Here is a 21,330-nt window from a genome sequence, read left to right on the forward strand (position 1 = left end):
ACCCGCTTGCTAGTGCTCTGTATTATCAGAGTTTCAGCTTTTGGTAATCTGGTGAGAAATTACAAATTCATTATAAGTGGAGTTTTATTTTTTAAATTGTGAGTGAGATTGATCAAATTTATATATATTTATTGGCTCTTTGTATTTTCAATGATTCCTGAGATTTTAAGTATGGGTGGTGTCAGTGAATGTGGCTTCCTAACTTTGAAGAAGTGGTGCTGTGAATGTAGGGTATCACTGAGATGCCTAGGGCTGTGATTACCTCCTCACTTCCTACCTTGACCCTTTTCTTTCTTAATTTCAGGTGATCATGGAGCTCAGCTTGGTCTTCATGGGGCTGGTGGTGATGGAATACATGATGACACAGCAGGTGGAGAGGAAGGAGAGAATAGCCCAGATCCCCAACCCCAAGCTGGTCGGAGGACCCGGCGGGAAGCATGTACCTGTCCCTATTGTAAAGATAATGAAGGAAGGTGAGTTGACCCAGCCAATCTCTTAGGCGTATAAAGAAAGATTAGACCAGACATGGTGGCTCACACCTGTAATCCCAGCACTTTGGGAGGCCAAAGTGGGAGGATTGCTTGAGGCCAGGAGTTCAAGACCAGCCTGGCAACATAGTGAGACCCCATCTCTACAAAAAAAAAAAAAAAGTTAGCCGGCTGTGGAGGCACATGCCTGTAGTTTCAGCTACTTGGGAGGCTGAGGTGGGAAGATTGCCTGATCCCAGGTGTTCAAGGTTGCAGTGAGCTATGATTGTGACACTGCACTCCAGCCTGGGTGACTGTGTGAGACTCTGTCTCTAAGAAAAGAAAAGAAAAAGAGGCTGGGTGTGGTGGCTCACATCTATGGTCCTAGCACTCTGGGAGGCCGAGCCAGGAGGATCACTTGAGCTGAGGAGTTTGATACCAGCCTGAGTAAGAGCCAGACCCCATCTCTACTAAAAATAGAAAAAATTAGCCAGGCGTCATGGCCAGTGCTTCTGGGAGCTATTTGGGAGGCTGAGGCAAGAAGATCACTTGAGCCCCAGGAGTTTGAGGTTGCAGTAAGCTACAATGATGCCACTGCACTCTACCCAGGGCAACAGAGCATGACTCTGTCTCAAAAAAAAGAAAAAGAAAAATTAATAGATTTGAAAGTGGGAGGAAGAGGGTTAATTTTTTAATATTTAAGACTTGAAGATTTGCTGGGCGCCGTGGCTCATGCCCGTAATCCCAGCACTTTGGGAGGCTAAGTCGGGAGGATTGCTTGAGTTCAGGAGCTCCACACCAGCCTAAGCAACATAGCAAGATCCTGTATCTACAGAAAATTTTTAAGAAGTAGCCAGACATTGTAGTGTATGCCTGCAGTTCTAGCTACTCAGGAGGCTGAGGAGGGAGAATTGCTTAAGGCCAAGAGTTGGAGGCTGCAATGAGCTATTGTTGCACTCCAGCCTGGGTGGCAGAGCGAGACCCCACCTCTAAAAAAAATGAAAATTTTTTTCATCAAAGAATCTAAAGGGTCCTCCAAAGCAAAATTCTGACAGATTTTCTCATTTAGTAATACGTGTTTCTGTAATACTTTCTCTGGAAAGTTTTAAGTTCTTTTCTTTTCCTTCAAGTCACTGCTTTTGAAGGAGAATAGAATGTCAAATAGTCATTTACATACCTTGGAAAAATCTGTTAAAGTTTTTTCTCAATAAACTAAGCACAAAAATAGAAAACAAGAAAAGTACCAAAACAAAACAAATTTTTAAGTTCTTTGTAGTTTACCTTATGTTATAGGAAAAGCAGACTGTGTGCTTTGGAGTCAAAAGCAGTGACAATTTCCCTGTAACAAGGCTTCAAGAGGATTATATTTTTGAAGGAAGTTCTCTGATTTCCACCTGAGTGTGATTTCATTTCCATTAGGGTTTTTTCCTTCTGCTAATATGTGCTGTTTAAACCCAAGAAAAGTCCCTCTTGGAAATTTCCCCAGTGCCCACTGATGGATCACACATGGAACAAATTGGTTTGGCAAAAATGTTTTAGAACTGATTCTTGAGAGGAGCTTGGGATTTGCTCCATATAGTGAATTTTTTTTTTTTTTTTTTTTTTTTTTACCTTGAATTAGTTAGGATCCTGTTTCCCCTCTTTTTAACTTTTGTCCTGCCCATCTTCTCTTCCCCTGAAGTCCCTGATATTGCCCTAGCTTTTCAGCATTTAATCTTTACCATTTGGCTCTTGACCCTTATTCTAGGAGGAAAGTTCTATAATTGTAAAATATTATATTTTCTCCAAAGTTCTCCACCAAGGACTTAAATGGAGAGACGCTTTGCTCATTAAGTGAGTCCCCAGCTAAAAATATGACGATTTTCACAATATTTCCTATGGGAAATACTTGGATTGAGACTGAAACTTCTTGAAAAATACATAAAATGCCTCACAAACTCCACAAGTCACCAGTAGAGTGATTGTCTCTTCAAATATATAAACAACAAAATTGATTAAGGAATAGGAGAGCAGGAAAGAGCAAGTAAACAGTATAAAGGAACCCTACGACTTGAATTTTGGGTATTAAGAACCATAATCAGGCTGGGTGTGGTGGCTCACGCCTGTAATCCTAGCACTCTGGGAGGCCGAGGTGGGAGGATTGTTTAAGCTCAGGAGTTTGAGACCAGCCTGAGCAAGAGCGAGACCCCATCTCTACTAAAAGTAGAAAGAAATGATCTGGACAACTAAAAAAATATATATAGAAAAAATTAGCCAGGCATGGTGGCGCATGCCTGTGGTCCCAGCTATTAGGGAGGCTGAGGCAGGAGGATCGCTTGAGCCCAGGAGTTTGAGGTTGCTGTGAGCTAGGCTGACGCCACGGCACTCTAGCCCGGGCAACAGAGCGAGACTATGTCTCAAAAAAAAACAAAAAACCAAACCATAATCAGTTTAAGATTTATCTTTTGATACAGAAAAGAAGACTTTTTTTTCTCCTCCCCCTTCCTCCTCTCCAATTTTTTTTTTTTTTTTTTTTTTTTTTTTTTGAGACAGAGTCTGGCTCTGTTGCCCGGGCTAGAGTGCCATGGCGTCAGCCTAGCTCACAGCAACCTCAAACTCCTGGGCTCAAGCGATCCTCCTGCCTCAGCCTCCCTAATAGCTGGGACCACAGGCATGCGCCACCATGCCTGGCTAATTTTTTCTATATATATTTTTTTAGTTGTCCAGATCATTTCTTTCTATTTTTTAGTAGAGACGGGGTCTCGCTCTTGGTCAGGCTGGTCTCGAACTCCTGACCTTGAGCGATCCACCCGCCTCGGCCTCCCAGAGTACTAGGATTACAGGCGTGAGCCACCGCACCCGGCCAAGAGAAGACTTTTTAAAAAATAAAAGTTCAGGTTAGTTTTGAGTGGGTTGCGTAATTACTGTTGACACTTTGTGGTTCTTTAATTTCTGTCTTTAGAATGAGTGATGAATACTGTGTTCTCACTTTCAGGGGCTCTGGGGATCCTGGCAAAAAGAAACAGCACATTTGTCACATCCAAGGCTGTGGCAAAGTATATGGCAAGACCTCACACCTACGGGCACACTTGCGCTGGCATACAGGCGAGAGGCCATTCATGTGTACCTGGTCGTACTGTGGGAAACGCTTCACACGTTCGGATGAGCTACAGAGGCACAAACGCACACACACAGGTGAGCAAAGAAGAGAGAAATAGTACTAGACCAGAATGGAAGACACAAAATATACCTATGATATAACTAAAATTTCTGAGCAACTTTTATTTGAAACTGAATATATGGGTCACAAATGCAATTGGAGTTAATCTGGAAAACTTTTAAGAAGGAAGAAGCTTGATTTCTAGTGGGATTTTGAAGGATGAGCATGACCCCATTACTCTTCTTATTTTCTGTCCTGTGTTTTCTGCTAAGCTCTGCCTTCCTTACTGAGTATTCCCCAACCTTTATCTATTTTTCTTCTCCCCCAAAAGGAAAAGATACCTGCCAGGTTTTTCTTGTTCTTATCAACTTTGAATACTGGCCTTATTCTGCCTAATGCAGTTTGAAGGCAGTGAATTGGGCAAGCTACCCTCATTTCCTGACATGTCAGCTGATCTTTTATTTCCTTCACCTAGGTGAGAAGAAATTTGCTTGCCCTGAATGTCCTAAGCGCTTCATGAGGAGTGACCACCTGTCAAAACATATCAAGACCCACCAGAACAAGAAGGGAGGCCCAGGTGTAGCCCTGAGTGTGGGCACTTTGCCCCTGGACAGTGGGGCAGGTTCAGAAGGCAGCGGCACTGCCACCCCTTCAGCCCTTATTACTACCAATATGGTAGCCATGGAGGCCATCTGTCCAGAGGGTATTGCCCGTCTTGCCAACAGTGGCATCAACGTCATGCAGGTGGCGGATCTGCAGTCCATTAATATCAGTGGCAATGGTTTCTGAGATCAGGCACCTGGGGCCAGAGACAAATGGGTCATACCCCTGAACCCTGGGATGCAAGGTAGCATGGGTCCAAGAGACATGTGGGAGAGAAAGCCATGAGGCATTAAAATGCATGGTGGTGGGAAGAATTGGGGAAGGGATACAAGAGAAGAGATGGGGTCCTGGCACCCATCTATATCATCAGTGCCTCCTTGAATGTGGGAAACGTTAGTGAAAATTCTGTTGGTGCCACCTTTGACGAGCATTTGACCCCAGTTTCTTCTACATTTCTTACCCCAGCCTCCCCTTGCTGCGTTTTTCTTCTCAGCTCTCCCATGATGGATCCCCCCCCTTCCTAAAGCCATCATGCCTTGATAAATATATATGATCATTGAAATACTTTTTAACAAAAAACAGATTCTATATTATATATATATATATATATATAAAGATATATAGAGATGCATTCACAGGGGTTGACTGGGAGGAGGAAGGAGACCATTCTGTGACCAAAATACCTTGGTCATTTTTTTTTTTTTAATATTGCCTTATTTCCCTATGGCTGAGCCTTGTTGTGACACATCAAGCTTTTCTATAGATGTTGTCTTGGCTTCCCACCAGATTAAGCATTCATATGCTCTGCTTTTAGTTTATATATACATACATAATGTTTTTCCTTTCCTAATTTTGTATTTTTATTTGGGATCAGCTTCTTGTACTCCTTTCCCGACTTAACTTTTTCTGTCTCCCCTTCTGTCACCTGATCACTTCATGTTTTTTGTTAGTGATCCCTGGATGAGGCACTTCTGTCAATCTTTTGAAGACCTTAGTCCCAGCAGCAGAATGGAAAAACCTAGAAGTCCAGGCTGATGCTTGAGGTAGCTGTGGAGGGAGTGTTCAAAATAACTACTGACGCAGGCACCTTCTTGGCGCTGGAGAGTCAAAGGCATCTCCCTTCATTAGCTGCTCTAAGTATCAAGAATCAGAAACTTTTCTGTGGAATTGTACAAGAGACCCTTTGAAGGTGATAATCTGGGATCAGTTTGCATAAACTGTCAAAAAATAGTCAAATAATAGGGGCTTTTCAGTAGGAAAAAGATGTGCTCAGAAGAGGAAGTGACTCATGGTAGTTGGGTTCAGGAGTTAGTGGAGTATTTGGACTTTGGTACCACTGTCTTCCAAGGTATCTCTAAGCTTTGATGTGTGGGCTTCTGAGTCTACATTCTAAGAGGAAATACACTTCCTCTTTTGAACATCCTGGGTAGTTTCTTTCCCATTATGTTGATAAGGAGCATCAGCCAAGGAATCTGTTCTGGGTTTCCATTCTGCAGAATTCCAGAGCATGCACTAGTAATAAGACAGTGGTTCTTAATGATCTTTTTCCCCTAACTGTTCCTTATATGTACTTGGGTGGTTCCTAAGGGAAAAGGAAGCACATGATCATGGGAATGATAGCCCAGAACAAAAGAAATCTTGTCTTACCACTGTGGTTTATGGGATAGATTGGGAGAAATCATCCTGTTTTCTCCATGGCCTGATTCCAGAAGAGACTGATCTAAAAATTATCGCGGCAGGGAACTCAGTGCGTTTTGCATTGATATTTAAACACAACCAGAATTGTCCTCAAGGCCCAGCCATTAAAGCGTTGTCTCTCTTGACCTTCCGGGTATCTTGTTAGAGAGCTTTTCACTGTGAGGAAGTGTGGAAATGGCTGTGTGTATGTGTGTAATCTATTAGGTTGGGGATAGGTTTTCTGTTAGCCAATATTAAAAGAGACCTGCAATAAAAAATTACCCTAATCTGATAGAAGGTTAAGTGTTTGTGTATGACTGTGTGTGTGAATGTGTGTTTTTGCCTGTATATATCTACACACAGATGAGAAATTATATTTGAAATCGTTGAAAAATCAAATTCAGATCAAAATGGCTTTTTCAGGCTTATTACCTAGAAATCTATCTTAAAACCTGGGTATGTTCCTGAAGTCATTTCTCTGCTTAGGCTAAATTAGTTACAATTATGAATGGGGGATATTCTACTGTACTTTTTAAAGAAGAAACTATTTTTTTGTTTGAAAATGAAACCAACATCCAGATCTATAGCAGAGTCTTTATTCTTTTCAGAAATCTTTTTACCTTGGCTACAAATAGATGATGCTATGATTCTACTATATATTTTATATAAAATCTATCCAAATTAGGTTTTGGGCAAGTTTGTGTTGTTTAACCTTAAGTAATAACTGTTAATACTTTAGACAATAGTTCACTCCATTTGGTCCTTTCTCTACAGATGTAATTCTGTTTTCAACACTCAGGAACTATTGCAAGGAACTTTCCCCAGATCAGATTATATTAATGCTGAAGTAAAATTCATCCATGCCTGGTCACTATCACACCCTTTCTTTATTCCCACTGAAAGGCAGAACTCAGAACCTATTATTTTATGTCTGTAATCATGTACTTTGGCATCTTTTGGAGGAAAGGGGCAGGATAACTCACTGGAGTGTGCAGTATTTTGCTAGAGCATTTCAAGTAATGGAATCTTTGCAGTATGAAATTATTAGATATAAACTAGCTTTAATGATGCTGAGGACTAGAAGGTTATTTGATGATGTTTCTCTCTTGGATGGAAAGCTGCTGGTTTACCCTCAACCCCCTGCAGTAGCATTACCATGAATGAATTTGTATCCAATTCTTTCTCTTGCCCTATTCCCTTCTCACTAAGGAAGCTCCAGATCCTGTATCTTGTTTGGCCTCAAACTGAAGCAGCTTCTGCTTTTGTCTTCCAGCAACAGCAGCGAGCCACTCAGTCTTTTCGACAGGAAGTTAGGAGCCTACATTCCTTGAGTCAGGAGCTCATTACTGAAAAATCCCCTTTCCCTGAACTTTTGGCCAGCAGACATTAATGTAACTGATATGCATATTGATTCTGAAATTTTTTTCATGAGTTTTTTTAATTAATATTTTTAATGACCAAAACTTGCGGGGCAGGGGATACTCAGAGGAGTGGTGATATTAAAATTCTCATTCCCTGTCTTTTCAGATTGCCCATTCACATTCATTTGCTTATCATCTGACTGTCTCACTTTTTACCCAGAGCAGTAACAATCCAAACCATCTTCCTTCAGGGACTTCCCAGCTGGCACCCTGTGGGTGCTACACAGAATGCAATTTAATGGATAATTCTCAGCCTGGTTCAAAATAAATTGAACCTTTGATCCTAGAAAGTATAGACTAAAGTATGGGGTAAAGAGTATGATTAGGGGAGGGTTGGAGACAAAAGCTGTAAATTACTATGGCTGATTTATTTCTACTATATACATATATATATTTTTTGCTTTTGTATATCCTATATAGGAAACTAAGCATTGTATTTTTTTAACAAATCTGAGAAAGTACTATGAACTGCAGGTATTTGACTTTCAGAGTATATTTTATATTAATATCTTCACATTATGTGAATACTGGAAGCTGCAGGTCTTTGCTAGGACGCAATAAATTTATATACTTTTTGAGGGGTTCTTCTGGGGGTGCTAATCAGGCCCCTGTTAAGTTCTGGGGGAGCCCTGGTGCTACTTGCTTAAAGTTTTTATTCAATTGTAAGTACCCTGATGCCTTTTGAACCTTGGGATCAGATCAAAAGAGTTTTGGAGATCAAGTACCAAGGAAAGAAGACAGTCTAGCTGCCTCAAGTGAGGGGCCCTTTGCATAGCTCTTCTTCTCCCTCCCCCGAAGCTGGGTAGCCCCTGGGTTTGGGAGGAGAAATGTGAAGTCTCAGAATTTTATCTCCCTTAGAAGAGAGCCAGTAACTTATGTGCAAGGATGAAAGGTGGCAGCAGTAGCTTTGGGGAAAGGGAGGAGGGTATGGCACTTCTCCAATCCCGGAAACATTGCTTTTGAAAACTGCTGATAAAATACAGGCAGGTTATTACTTTTGTTTGGGAGTCTGTGCTCTCTCTGATGCCTCTCTTGGCTCTACTCCGGGGGTACAGACCTCTTCTAGGAGGATGAGCAGACCAGCTTTGAGGTTGACCTGTTTTTTTTTTTCTGTCTGCCTTACTAAACACCAGCCCCCAGGAAGACATTAAGCAGCCTTAAGCTTAAATTCCTACTCCCTCTTCCAGATTTGGCTCAATTGCCTTAGGTTGAAGGCTGAGAAAGGAAAAGAAGGGGAGTCCCTGGCTTCATTACTCCCCTAGGTCTTTTCCACTCTGACTTCCCCAACCTAAAAAAGATTTCATTTGAGAGAGGAATTTTGTTCTATTTTCCCCTTCCTCATTATCAAATAGCCCCAGTCTTCCTTGTCTCTGCTAAGGGAGTAGAGGTGTGGTGATCTGTCCCTCAACTCCCCTAAGTCCCAGCTCAGTATCAGAAAAAAACCATAACATACGGAGTTAGGCTGGGGTTGCAGGTAATGAGGACTTTGTTGATACCTCTCCTGGGTTGTGTGTTTTCCTATATCTCGCCTTCAGGAATTACACTGTGCCTTTTCCACAGGGGAATGGGCTTCATCTGCCCAGTCCTTCACTTTCCCAGCAACTGCTCTTGAACAGTGTGGACAAGGGCAGGTCTTCATATTTCTGATCATCCCTTTGTCCCAGTGACATCCCATATCCCTTACCTAGAGTCTAGGGCACAAAGACTTTGGGGAAAACAACGCTGAGATTGACCTGAGGAAACACCATCTACACACACCAGTGGCAGCTGCCCCAGAGCCTGCTGCTTCCCAAGGATGTCATCCTCTATGGGAAAGGGGGCGGTGCTCCAATCTCTGGTGCCTAAAACAAGTTTTATTTCTCTCTCTTAACACTGGCAATAACCAGACTCCATACCACTGTTGCCTTTTAAAACCTCTTAATTATCTCATGCTGTGTTTGTTGTTGGTTCCAACCCAATTATCGCCAGGGCTGTATGGTTAAATACTTTTAAATGCTCTCTCATCTTGCTCTTTTTCCCCCCTCACTCTTGTGTATGTTTGATGCTAATCTTGTCTTTTAAGTTTCTTCCTGCTCCTTTTGTATCTTCCTTTCTTGTCTGTCCTTCCCACCTTTTGTCTGCGGGTGTTTTGGGGCCGCTTTTTTTTTTTTTTTTTTTGCCTTTTGTACAAAGATTAGTTTCAATGTAGTCTGTAGCTCCTTTGTAAACCTATTAAAAAAGTTTTTTAATAAAAAGCCATGTCTCCAGTGTATTGAGAGGGTTGGGAATGGGAACTATATGGGTATAATTTCATATTCTCAATCCAACAAAGGTTTCCAGCTACACAGTTATATTGTGCTCCCACACATGTTAATTAGTGCAGTTGCCTTACACTTAACTCCTAGGTAAATGGTTTTATGATTAGATCAGTGTGCCACAACTATGTAGAAATGGGAAGACTAAGAGGAACGAGGGCAGCCCCAATGTTTTGTTTTGTTTTTTTGAGACAGGGTCTCCCTTGCTCTGCTGCCTGGGCTAGAGTGCTATGGCCTCATCATACTCATTGCAACCTCAAACTCCTGGGCTCAAGTGAGCCTCCTGTCTCTGCCTCCTGAGTAGCTGGGAGTGCACCTGATTTGCATCCTCACGCCAGGCTGATTTTTCTATTTTTTGTAGAGACAGGGTCTCACTCTTGCTCCTGACCTCAAGCAATCTTCCTACCTCAGTCTCCCAAGGATTATAGGATTATAGGCATGAACTAGGATTATAGGCATGAGCCACTGCTCCCTGAGCCTAGCTCACAGCAATCTCAAACTCCTGGGCTCAAGCAATCCTGCCTCAGCCTCCTGAGTAGCTGGGACTACGGACTACAGGCATGCGCCACCATGCCCAGCTAATTTTTTCTCTATATATTTTTAGTTGTCCATCTAATTTCTTTCTATTTTTTTTTTTTTAGTAGAGACAGGGTCTCGCTCTTGCTCAGGCTGGTCTTGAACTGAGCTCAAACGATCCACCCACCTAAGCCTCCCAGAGTGCTAGGATTACAGGCATGAGCCACCACGCCCAGCCCCCAGTGTCTTTAATATGCTTTTTATTTTGGAATAATTTTTGATTTACAGAAAAGTTGTAAAGATAGTTTACAGCTGGGCATGGTGGTGTGTGCCTGTAGTCCTAGCTCCTTGGGAGGCTGGGCCAGGAGAATCTCAAGTCTAGGAGTGTAAAGTTGGAGTGAACTGTGATTGCACTGCTGCTCTCCAGCCTGGACAACAGAGCGAGACCCCATCTCTGAAAAAAAAGATTGCTTTCCATATAATCCTTACCTCATTTCCCTTATTGTTAACATTACCATGGTACATTGTCAAAACTAAGAAACTGACATTGGTATATTATGTCAGCTATCCTCCAGACCATGGGTTTCACTAGTTTTTCCAGTGATGTCCTCTTTTGTTCCAGGTTGCATTCCGGGGTACCTCATCACACTTGTCTTCCCAGTCTCCTGTGTGACAGTTTCTCAGTCTTTCCCTTTTCTTCACGACCCTGACAGTCGTTGTAATCATTGGCCAGGTGTCCTGTAAAATATACTACAATCTAGGTTTGTCTGATGTTTTGTTCATTGTTACACTTAGTTTATGGGTTTTTGGAAAGACTACCACAGAGGGGAAATGCCCTTCTCGTCACATACCATCAGGGGGTATGTGATATCCTTATAACATTACCAATAATAACATTTATCACTTTGTTAAGTTAATATTTGCCAGGTTTATCCACTGTAAAGTTACTATTTTTCTCCTCCCCTATTCTTTGGAAGTGAATCAGTAAGTCTAGCTCACCCTCAATGGGATTGGTGGGAATTAAGCTTCACCTCCTGGAGGGGGTAGTATTTACATCTATTGTCTGGCATTCTATAAGGAAGTTATGTCTCTTCACCATTTATTTAATCCATTTTGGTATGTATTCATTTATGTTATTGTTTACTTGGGTTATAATCCAATACTACATTATTTTGTTGCTCAAATTATCCCAGCTTTGGGTCATTGGGAGCTCTTTCAGATTGGGTCCTATGTCCTTTTAATATTGTTGTAGTGTGGAGGGCGCGAACAGACCACGAGAGAATTTAATGGAGCCAAATTGAGAGTCTTTATTAGCTGGCCAGCGACCACCTCTGCCCGCATAAAAGCAGTACAAGAGAGTGGCACCAGTCTTTAGCTTTTACAGGAATTTTATACTAATTTGGGGGGCTACGTGCCATAGAACAGGTACTCTAAAATAAAGGAAACAAAGGCAGAGTGTACAATCAGTATTTCAATGACACAGAGTCCTGAGATCTGGCTGTTTTTACAGATCTCTGGTACCCAAAGACAAATTACAATCATTGAAGTAAAGCACAATCTAAGTTATAGATTAAACACAGATCATTTTTCCAGTTACACATCGATCATAAGTTGAACCCTTGACATACTTTGCGTAGGGCGATCAGGCCTGAATTCTAACAATTGTTAACCGCAAGCTTTGTACAGAAGCGAATAGCGTTTATTAAAGTTCCCTAGCAACTATAATTGCATTATACCTTTTTATTCATTAACCCTTCAAAGCATCTCAGCTCACTACAATATGTGCGCATCTTTTTTTTTTTTTTTTTTAGGACTTCCTTGTTACCTGATATACAAGATGCTTCAGGCTAATCTTACATTTTCCCTGTCCTAGCCCTAGAATCATCTATTTCTCTAAGGAGCCTTGGGTCCTTTTATTGGAGAATGGTATTTAGAAACCAAGATCTAGCCCCAACATATTTTACATTTTGTTAATACCAGCCTATATCTAACATTAAACCTGGTCTGTGATGACTTCTGAAATCAAAGTTACTCAGCCTCCCAATTTTCCATCAGACTATGGTTTCACTTCCTTTTCTACATAAGAAATCTTTGGTCAGCTTATGCTATTTTTACCAGCATTCTTTTTTTTTTTTTTTTTTGAGACAGAGTCTCACTCTTTTGCCCAGGCTAGAGTGAATGCCGTGGCGTCAGCCTAGCTCACAGCAACCTCAAACTCCTGGGCTCAAGCGATCCTACTGCCTCAGCCTCCCGAGTAGCTGGGATTACAGGCATGCGCCACCATGCCCAGCTAATTTTTTTCTATGTATTTTATATGTATCTTTAGTTGTCCAGCTAATTTCTTTCTATTTTTAGTAGAGACGGGGTCTCGCTCTTGCTCAGGCTGGTCTCGAACTCCTGAGCTCAAACAATCTGCCGGCCTCAGCCTCCCAGAGTGCTAGGATTACAGGCGTGAGCCACCGCGCCCGGCTTTACCAGCATTCTTAATTACTTTGCTCACTTAACTACCTGTGTCTGTTTTTGTCAATCACTCAGCCATGGGTAATCTCAGCTGTTTTATTTCCTTATTTAGCCGTTAGTAATATAACATTTTAACATTTGACTTTATTGGGGTTTTTTGTTCTGGGGTGTGTTTTTGTTTTTTCAACCTAAAATGAGTCCTTAATAGTTGTGTCATGTATTCATTTAATAAACACTCATTGAGCCTTTACTATGTACTGGGTACATAATAGGTTGAGGGTAAAAAGTAAAATAAGCTGGGTGAGGTGGCTCACGCCTGTAATCCTAACACTTTGGAGCCAGGGCGGGAGGATTGTTTGAGGCAGGGAGTTCCAGACCAGCCTAAGCAAGGATCGAGACTCTTGTCTCTACAAAAAAATGGAAAGATTAGTCAGGCACAGTGGTGGTACGTGCCTGTAGTCCCAGCTACTTGGGAGGCTGAGGCAGGAGGATCACTTGAGCCCAGGAGTTTGAGGTTGCAGTGAGCTATGATGATGCCACTGTACTCCAACCAGGGTGACAGAGACCTTGTCTCAAAAAAAAGAAAAAAAGGTAAAATAAGACAAACGCTGCCACCAAGGACTTTATAGTTTGACAAGTAAGACAGATATCATTAATTGCAAGTTTCCCAATCCTGACCTTATCTTGAGCAGGTAATTTGCATTTTTTTTTTTTCTTTTTTGGTGACAGAGTCTCGCTGTGTTGCCCTGGCTAGAGTGCAGTGGTGTCATCATAGTTCACTGCAACCTCAAATTCCTGGGTTCAAGCAATCCTCCTGCCCCAGCCTCTCAAGTAGCTGGGACTACAGGCGTGTGCTGCTACGCCTGGCTAATTTTTTCTACTTTTTAGTGGAAACGGGGTCTCAGTCTTGCTTAGGCTGGTCTTGAATTCCTGAGCTCAAGTGATCCTCCTGCCTTGGCCTCCCAGAGTGCTAGAATTACAGGTGTGAGCCACTGCGCCCAGCCATAAATACGCCTTTTGGTTCATGGAGAGAATGGAAGCATGAATTTTCTCAAAATTCATTTTCTCCATACAAACATCTATTTTTCACCAATGTACCCCCCTTCTTTTTTTCTAGGAGAGAAACATTTTTTCTTTGCAAGCCCAATCCTGCTACTTGTGCTCTCAAACTGTTTCTTTGACTTCTTTTTGTTCTTTATTTTGATGATATTTTCTCCTTTCATCTTCAGTCTCTCTTGGTTTCCTTTTGTCAGCCTATAAACATGTTTAAGTTGTCCCCCCTTCCCCCATTTTGAAAAACCTCTGCTTCCTCTTCAAGCTACTGATCTAGTTTTTTCCATTTCCAAAGTTAGTGAAAGTAGTTTACACTCATTTTTCTCTTCCTTTATTCACCTCTCAGTCTACTTTGTTCTGCACCCATCATTTACCAGAATTTTTCTCATTGATATCAGCCACCTGGTTGCCAACTCCGGTGATCTTTCAGTCATTAACCTCTTGGACCTCTCTGCTACAGTACGCTGCTGTTGACCACCACATCTGAAAAGTTGTCAAGAGTTTGACACTGCTATTCTCCTGGTTCTTCAAACCTTCCTATTCTTTTTAGTCTCCTTCATAATCACTTCTTTTTTTTTGTTTGAGACAAGAGTCTTACTCTGGTTGCCTCGGCTAGAGTGCCATGGCGTCAGCCTACCTCACAGCAACCTCAAACTCCTGGGCTCAACCTTCTGCCTCAGCCTCCCGAGTAGCTGGGACTACAGACATGCGCCACCATGCCTGGCTAATTTTTTTTTTATATATATATATGTATCTTTAGTTGTCCAGCTAATTTCTTTCTATTTTTTTAGTAGAGACGGGGTCTCGCTCTTGCTCAGGCTGGTCTCGAACTCCTGAGCTCAAACAATCCGCCCGCCTCGGCCTCCCAGAATGCTAGGATTACAGGCGTGAGCCACCACGCCCGGCCCATAATCACTTCTTTCTCTGTCCCTCAAATGTTTTGGTTTATTTTAATTTGTAAAGAATAGAAGTTTATTGGCTCACAGTTCCAGAAGCTGAGAAGTCCAAGACCAAGGGGCGTTCTTGCTGCATCATAACATGTTGAAAGGGCAAGGGAGCACATGAGACAGAGCCTGTCCCTTAAATGTTGATGTTCCCTGTCTTGCTTCCTTTCCTTACTCTACCTTTCTGCCCCCTAAACAAGTCCCATTCACTTTATAGCTATTACATACATGTTAGTGACTCCCAAATCTTAAGCCTTAATTTTTCTCTCAACCTGAAAGCCTGCTTGCTGGACATTTTCATCTGGATGACCTACAGATGAACTCAACACGGTAGAAGGGGAAATAATCCTTTGTGTTCCACGTAAGGAGGATTAGTAAGATTACCTACCTCATAACCACTTATACTTGAAACCTCAGAATCTTCTTTTGGATCTCCCTTTCACCTACCAACACTCATTTGATTACCAATTCTGTCAAAATTACGTGTACAGTATATATCAAATTTTCCCTTTTTTATTTTTGTTTCCACTGTCCCAGTACTCACTTTGGTTACTGCTTAGGTCTTGTAACCAACTCATCTCCCAGAACCCCAGTCACCCATCTTCCATGTTGCCACCAGGCCCCTTCCTAAAATTGCTTTTAGGAAAAGTCTAAAATCTTGATACAGAATTGAAAACCTTCACAATCTGGTTCCAGTCTATCTCTAGGATGATTTTCTGCCTCATATCTCATAGTGCTTTCCTTCTCACTTCCTCCACTCCCAACACACAAACTATGTTTACATCTCTGTGCCTTTACTTTTGCTATTCCCTTTGCTTAGAACAGCTACCCTCCTCTTGTTATCATCGTAATTATGTTTGAGATGATTTAAATATCCTCTGTGAAACACGCTGGGCACATTTCTTCCTTGTCTTCTGTACCCTAGGCAGAATTAGCTTACTTGATCTTTATGCTTGTATAGGTCCTTGCTCATACCCCTAGTATGAAACATAATTTTCTGGATGCTTGTTGATATATCTACCTGCCTTTCTAAACTATGAATTCCTAAAGGGCAGTAATCACACTTCTATCTTTGTAGGCCCAGCACCTAATGAAATACCTTTTTTAGATTGGGACCTAATAGATATCTAGTGAATTGAAACAATTCACTTTAGCCCTGTAGTCAGAAGGATCAAAAGTAAATTATTGGGCCACTGCTGATTTGAATCTGGGGGCCCTAATGAAGCTCTCTGTGCATGTGGAATCCAGGAAGCCTTTACTCCTATGCTGTGGTCCTTTTTCAGGACCTTCTTAATCCCTCAGCTCTCAGATTCTTACCTGTTCTATCACCATCTCAACTTTAAAACCTAACTGCCCAGAGCAGGTATAGTTCCCACACACCTGGCTGAAATGTTTCTATCTTTGAAAGGAGTTGTTATCCAAGGCTTTGTGTGAGGTGACTGCCTTTCTGCCTGACCCTTACCCCGCTTCCATTCTGGAGGATATAGTCTCGTTAGACACTCCAGACACAAGAAGCTATTTGACCTTTAATCCTCCTCCCCGCCCCCTACCATCACCCCAGACTTACATGATCTGAGAGCTAGTCAAGGAAGATAAGGAAGATAGCTGAAACTAAGTACAACATTCCACCTCACTGGCAGGGCCCTGCAGACTCCTAGAAGGGCCCAAGGAAGGAGGGACAGCTGTTTGTAGCCCTGGTCATCCTCCAGGTGCTGTTTGGCAACTATCGGAGCATTTACTATCTCCTCCTTTCACACAGGCTCCCCAGAAGAAAGGCCCCAGAATCAGAGTCAGTACCAGACTGTCCCTGGTCTAAGCCAGATCATTCCGAATGAGAAGGGGTTTCCAGGCAGCCACTAGGGGGACAGAAAGCTAGGAAGACAGGGAACAAGTCACCTTTGACTCTAATTCTCATGAAAGCCAGCTGCTCACAGGTGTGGAAACGATTACCTATTACTGTTGTTTCTTATTCTAGGAAAAAGTCTGGTGGAGTTGGACTCCTGTGTCTGTTATAGCACAAGCCATAAACCTCTTCTTTTATCTCCCTGCTGAAATTCCCTCTACACACCCTGTGCCCTCCCTTCATATTTTATAGTCCCTGCAGCTTAATACATATAGGAGGTGTTCTTTGTATAATATATTAGTCATCAAAGGAGGTGCTTTCTGCCCCTTTACCACAGCCAGGATCTTCTCCTATGTGTGCTGACCTCTGGTGGTGATAGTTTGAACTGTACCCCCCCAACAGCTATGGCAGGCTGGCAGGTAATGGTGCATATATTCTCAACAATCCAAATTCAAATATTCAAATATTGTATTAAATAGAAACCTTTTTCATTGCTAAATTTTGTATTTGTTTTCAGGAAGCATGGTATAATACAAAGAACAGAGCAGGGGTGTTGAAGTCAGAATCGCCTAGATTCAAATCCCAGCTCTGCTATTTTCTAGCAGAGTGACCTTGAGCAACTTACCTAAGCTCAATTTTCTTACCTATCAAGTGGAGATAACAATAAATATCTCAGTGGGAGAATTAGAGGAGATGATTGTAAAACGCATAACCCTAGCTGTGCTTCAGGACATAGTAGGTGCTCGATGTTAGGGCGGCCTTAAATCTCCTGCTTTTTAATAACAGCTAAAGATCAATCTTGAGCTCTCCCTACTCTCTGGTTTTTTCTCTCCAAGCTAGCGAATATGTGAATAAATGTGATTTTTTTTTTTTTTTTTGAGACAGAGTCTCACTCTGTTGCCCTGGTTAGAGTACCGTGGTGTCAGCCTAGCTCACAGCAACCTCAAACTCCTGGGCTCAAGCGATCCTCCAACCTCAGCCTCCTAGAGTGCTAGGTGATTTTTTTTTCAATTGTGGCAAAATACACATAGCAAAATTTGCCATTGTAACCATTATCAATATGATTTCTTTTTTTTTTTTTTAGACAGAGTCTCACTCTGTTGCCTGGGCTAGAGTGCGTGGTGTCAGCCTAGCTCACAGTAACCTCAAACTTCTGGGCTCAAGCGATTCTCTTTCCTCAGCCTCCCAGTAGCTGGGTCTACAGGAGTGTGCCACCATGCCTGGCTAGTTTTTTCTATTTTTAGTAGAGATGGGGTCTCATTCTTGCTCAGGCTGGTCTCAAACTCCTGAGCTCAAATGATCCTCCCGCCTCAGCCTCCCAGAGTGCTAGGATTACAGGTGGAAGCCACCATGCCTGGCCTATGATTTTTTTTTAACTGAAATTTTACATACTTTCTGATTCTTGAATTTGGAAAACAAAGTCAACTCTAGTACGGGCTGTGAAGCCTCCCTCTGCCTACAGAGGTGCAGATCTGAGCCCTGAATATATGGATTACAAGAGATCTTGGGCAAAGCTGAATGGCTCTAAGCATTTGGTTTCCAGCCTGACAAGGGCTGACAGAGTCCAGCAACTTCTTCCAAGGTCAGCAAAGGGCAGAGATTTGAAGTTAGGCATCACTGGGTTCTCAGCTGGACCTCTAAGGCCCCCTCCTCCCATTACACAGGGAAAAGAGGAGGTGGCTGAAGAAAGGAGGATATGAGATTGGTTCTCTGCTCCTCCCTTTCTTTCCCTGCTTTCTCCACACCTCCCTCTCCCCCACAGCAGCCTTCTCCCCCACAGAGACTGGGATAGGATGAGGGGGGCGGAGTTGGGGACTGAGGGATTGGAAGCCCATGATGCCCTGTATTTGAAGAAAGCTCTGGCCAGGGACAGCTGTGCTGGCTCATGCTCTCCTCCTCCTGCTGCCATCCTTCAGCAGGATGCTGGGGTCTCTGGGGCTTTGGGCATTACTTCCCGCAGCTGTGCAAGGTAAGTATCTACAGGGAGGGGCAGGGTCTTTCCACCCACCCAGTGAGGCAACAGGGCACTTGAAGCAACAGTCACCCCTTTGGCAGAGTGGTGAGTGATCTGGGTGGGTGAGGGTGAAAGGTAGAGCCATGTGTCCCCAAGGTAGGGGTCAGGTTCCAGGCCTCTGGTGACCTCGTTTCCTCCTGTAGCTTTATCATACTGACACTGGGAAATGAAACATGTTTTGTCTACTCTTTTGGCCACTGTTTTTGCCTCTGCATTCACTCCCATCTTGAATCCTCCCCTTTCCCTATCCTGGGCCTCAGCACCTCCAAACAGGCGGACCTGTGTGTTCTTTGAGGCCCCCGCAGTGCGGGGAAGCACAAAGACACTGGGAGAACTGCTAGATGCAGGACCAGGGCCCCCCAGGGTTATCCGCTGCCTCTACAGCCACTGCTGCTTTGGGATCTGGAACCTGACCCAAGACCAGGCACAGGTGGAGATGCAAGGTGAATGGCAATGTATATGGCAGGTGATAGCTAGGGTGGGAGACATGCACATGCTGGGGTGTGGGTGGCAGCCAAGGGGGAAGGGGAGAAATGGAATGTGTGGAGGGAAAGAAAAGACCATGGGAGATGGAAATGATGCCCCTGATAGAGAAGGGATTTATGTTCTCTGTTCCCAGACCCCACTGCACTCTCTACCCAACTCCTCCTGTCTCTCCTCTTCCCCTAATCCCACCCCATCAGGATGCCGAGACAGTGATGAGCCAGGCTGTGAGTCCCTCCATTGTGACCCAAGCCCCCGAGCCCACCCCAGCCCCGGCTCCACTCTCTTCACCTGTTCCTGTGGCACTGACTTCTGCAATGCCAATTACAGCCATCTGCCTCCTCTAGGGAGCCCTGGGACTCCTGGCTCCCAGGGTCCCCAAGCCTCCCCAGGTAGCCACCCGGGGTGCTGAGCCCAGTGGGGGCTGGGGCCCAGGTTAGGAGGAGAGGTAGAACCAGGGCAGTTCTCACCCTACCCCCACCGCAAGCTTCCCTCCTCCTGGCCTTGGGAAATTAGTTACCCTGGTGACTGGGAGATAAGGGGGCTTGTGACCAGGGAGGGGGTGGGTTAAGAAGCAAGTTCTTTGAGGAGGAGAAGAGCAGCAGAGAGCGGGTTTGGGGCAGGGCTCACCAGCCTGAGTTCTTGCCTTGATGTCCAGGTGAGTCCATCTGGATGGCACTGGTGCTGCTGGGGCTGTTCCTCCTCCTGCTGTTGTTGCTAGGCAGCATCATCTTGGGTACTAATCTGCCCCATCCCTCCCTTGTGACCCCAAGACACTGCCCAAAGCTCTGATCCCTCTCCAGGCACCCCTGACTCCATGGTCCTGGGATCTCTATAACCCGACTCCCATTACCTCTCACAAAGATCCCTTCTCGCAAAGTCCCCTTCCTTGTCCCCATGCGTGTACACCTTGACCCTAAGGCTCTTCTCTGTCCCAGCTCTGCTACAGCGAAAGGCCTGCAGAGTGCAAGGTGGGCCAGATCCAGAGCCAGACGCAGGCAGGGACTGGAGTGAGGAGCTGCCGGAGCTACCCGAGCTGTGCTTCTCTCAGGTGCCCTAGGGAGGGAGAGAAGGGCTCCTCTGGGCACTCCTGGAGGTTGTGCTGGGGTATCTCTGGTGTATCTCAGAAGCCTGCACCCAGCACAGTGTCCCCACCAGGTAATCCAGGAAGGAGGTCACACAGTGGTGTGGGCCGGGCAGCTGCGAGGTGAGCTGGTAGCCATCAAGGCCTTCCCCCCAAGGGCTGTGGCCCAGTTCCGAGCTGAGAGAGCATTGTATGAACTGCCAGGCCTACAGCATGACCACGTTGTCCGCTTCATCACCGCCAGCCGTGGGGGCCCTAGCCCCCTGCCTTCAGGTCCCCTCCTGGTACTGGAACTGCATCCCAAGGTGAGGACCAAGGGATGTATGTGTGTGTATGTCTGTGTGTGTGTGTATGGGGGTGGGGGCTTCTGCTTTAGATTTTCTCTTCTCTAAAACATTAAAAACAATTTTATTCTTTTTATTACATAAGCCATACATGTTAATATTTTTAACACATAAAATATAAATAAAGACAGGAAGAAATCAAAAGAATTCATATTCCCAACCTTAAAGAAATACCTCCAGGCATAGCCCTCTGAACCCCTTCATACGTTCATTTAACAAGTATTTATGAATTATATGTCAGGCACTGTGCTAGATGTCTTTACAGATTTTATAGACTAACGAACGGGGAGACAGAAATGGATCAAGTAAACACAAAAACCAGTGTCAAATGTCAAGTGTGCTAAGTGCTAAAAGAGAGGGGCCACAGTACTATAAGAGAGAATGGTAAGCTGTGACTTGAGGGGGAGCACAATGAGCAATAAGGAAGAAGAGGAAGAGGCAGGCAGAGGCCAGACCACACTGGGCCTTATGGGCCTGCTAAAGATATGGGACTGTTTTTGGTTGCTATACCATTTCCCTTCTACTTTATGCTAGGCATTGCACTAGGCGCTTTAAACACATTTCCATATTTAACCTTCACAAACATCAGGAAAGATTTTAGAATTCCAGGAAGAAAAAATAAAAACATAAACACACTATGAGGTAGGAATTATTATCCACATGCGGCTCAGAAAAGGAAAGTCATTTGCCAGGATCTGTGTGACTCTGGAGGTTGGCTCCTCGTCATTGTGTCTGTTGCCTCCTGTTTACCCTCCATCAGGACTTTGTGTCTGTCCATGCAAGGAAGAGCTCCCCACAGCTCACCCCTTCTCCTCATTGTATGTAGTTCAGCCTCTTCGACTTCTTTCAGCGCCCAGTGCAGTGGCCCCTCCCTGCACTTTATCAGTACCTATAGCTCCTCCACCTCTGAAATCTTGACTTCTGGAAAGTCCCCTCTTTGACCATGTAGCTCCTGGCTCAGCTTAAAAAACCACTGTTTGTTGTTTTT

At 43.9% G+C, this 21,330-nt stretch overlaps 2 protein-coding genes across 4 annotated transcripts in view; both read left to right on the forward strand.

The window, feature by feature from the left end:
- Positions 1 to 9,541, forward strand: part of SP1 (Sp1 transcription factor) — a 42,707-nt gene extending 33,166 nt beyond the window's left edge. For both annotated transcript variants that reach the window (XM_012653919.1, XM_012653910.1), the window contains exons 4-6: positions 305 to 473; positions 3,442 to 3,641; positions 4,082 to 9,541. In XM_012653919.1, coding sequence (XP_012509373.1) covers positions 305 to 473; positions 3,442 to 3,641; positions 4,082 to 4,395 — 683 coding nt within the window. In that variant the 3' untranslated portion in view covers positions 4,396 to 9,541. The remainder of the gene's footprint in view (positions 1 to 304; positions 474 to 3,441; positions 3,642 to 4,081) is intronic.
- Positions 9,542 to 18,260: 8,719 nt separating this feature from the next.
- The window catches only part of AMHR2 (anti-Mullerian hormone receptor, type II), a 7,224-nt gene continuing 4,154 nt past the window's right edge, over positions 18,261 to 21,330 (forward strand). Inside the window, exons 1-6 of one of the 2 annotated variants that reach the window (XM_012653934.1) lie at positions 18,261 to 18,386; positions 18,692 to 18,874; positions 19,115 to 19,306; positions 19,573 to 19,650; positions 19,853 to 19,965; positions 20,073 to 20,303. In XM_012653934.1, the coding sequence (XP_012509388.1) occupies positions 18,338 to 18,386; positions 18,692 to 18,874; positions 19,115 to 19,306; positions 19,573 to 19,650; positions 19,853 to 19,965; positions 20,073 to 20,303 (846 nt within the window). In that variant the 5' untranslated portion in view covers positions 18,261 to 18,337. The remainder of the gene's footprint in view (positions 18,387 to 18,691; positions 18,875 to 19,114; positions 19,307 to 19,572; positions 19,651 to 19,852; positions 19,966 to 20,072; positions 20,304 to 21,330) is intronic. The other variant, XM_012653928.1, reaches the window with a different exon arrangement.

The sequence above is a fragment of the Propithecus coquereli genome, unplaced genomic scaffold (assembly GCF_000956105.1).
Source record: "Propithecus coquereli isolate 6110/MARCELLA unplaced genomic scaffold, Pcoq_1.0 Scaffold111, whole genome shotgun sequence".
Classification (NCBI taxonomy): Eukaryota; Metazoa; Chordata; class Mammalia; order Primates; family Indriidae; genus Propithecus; species Propithecus coquereli.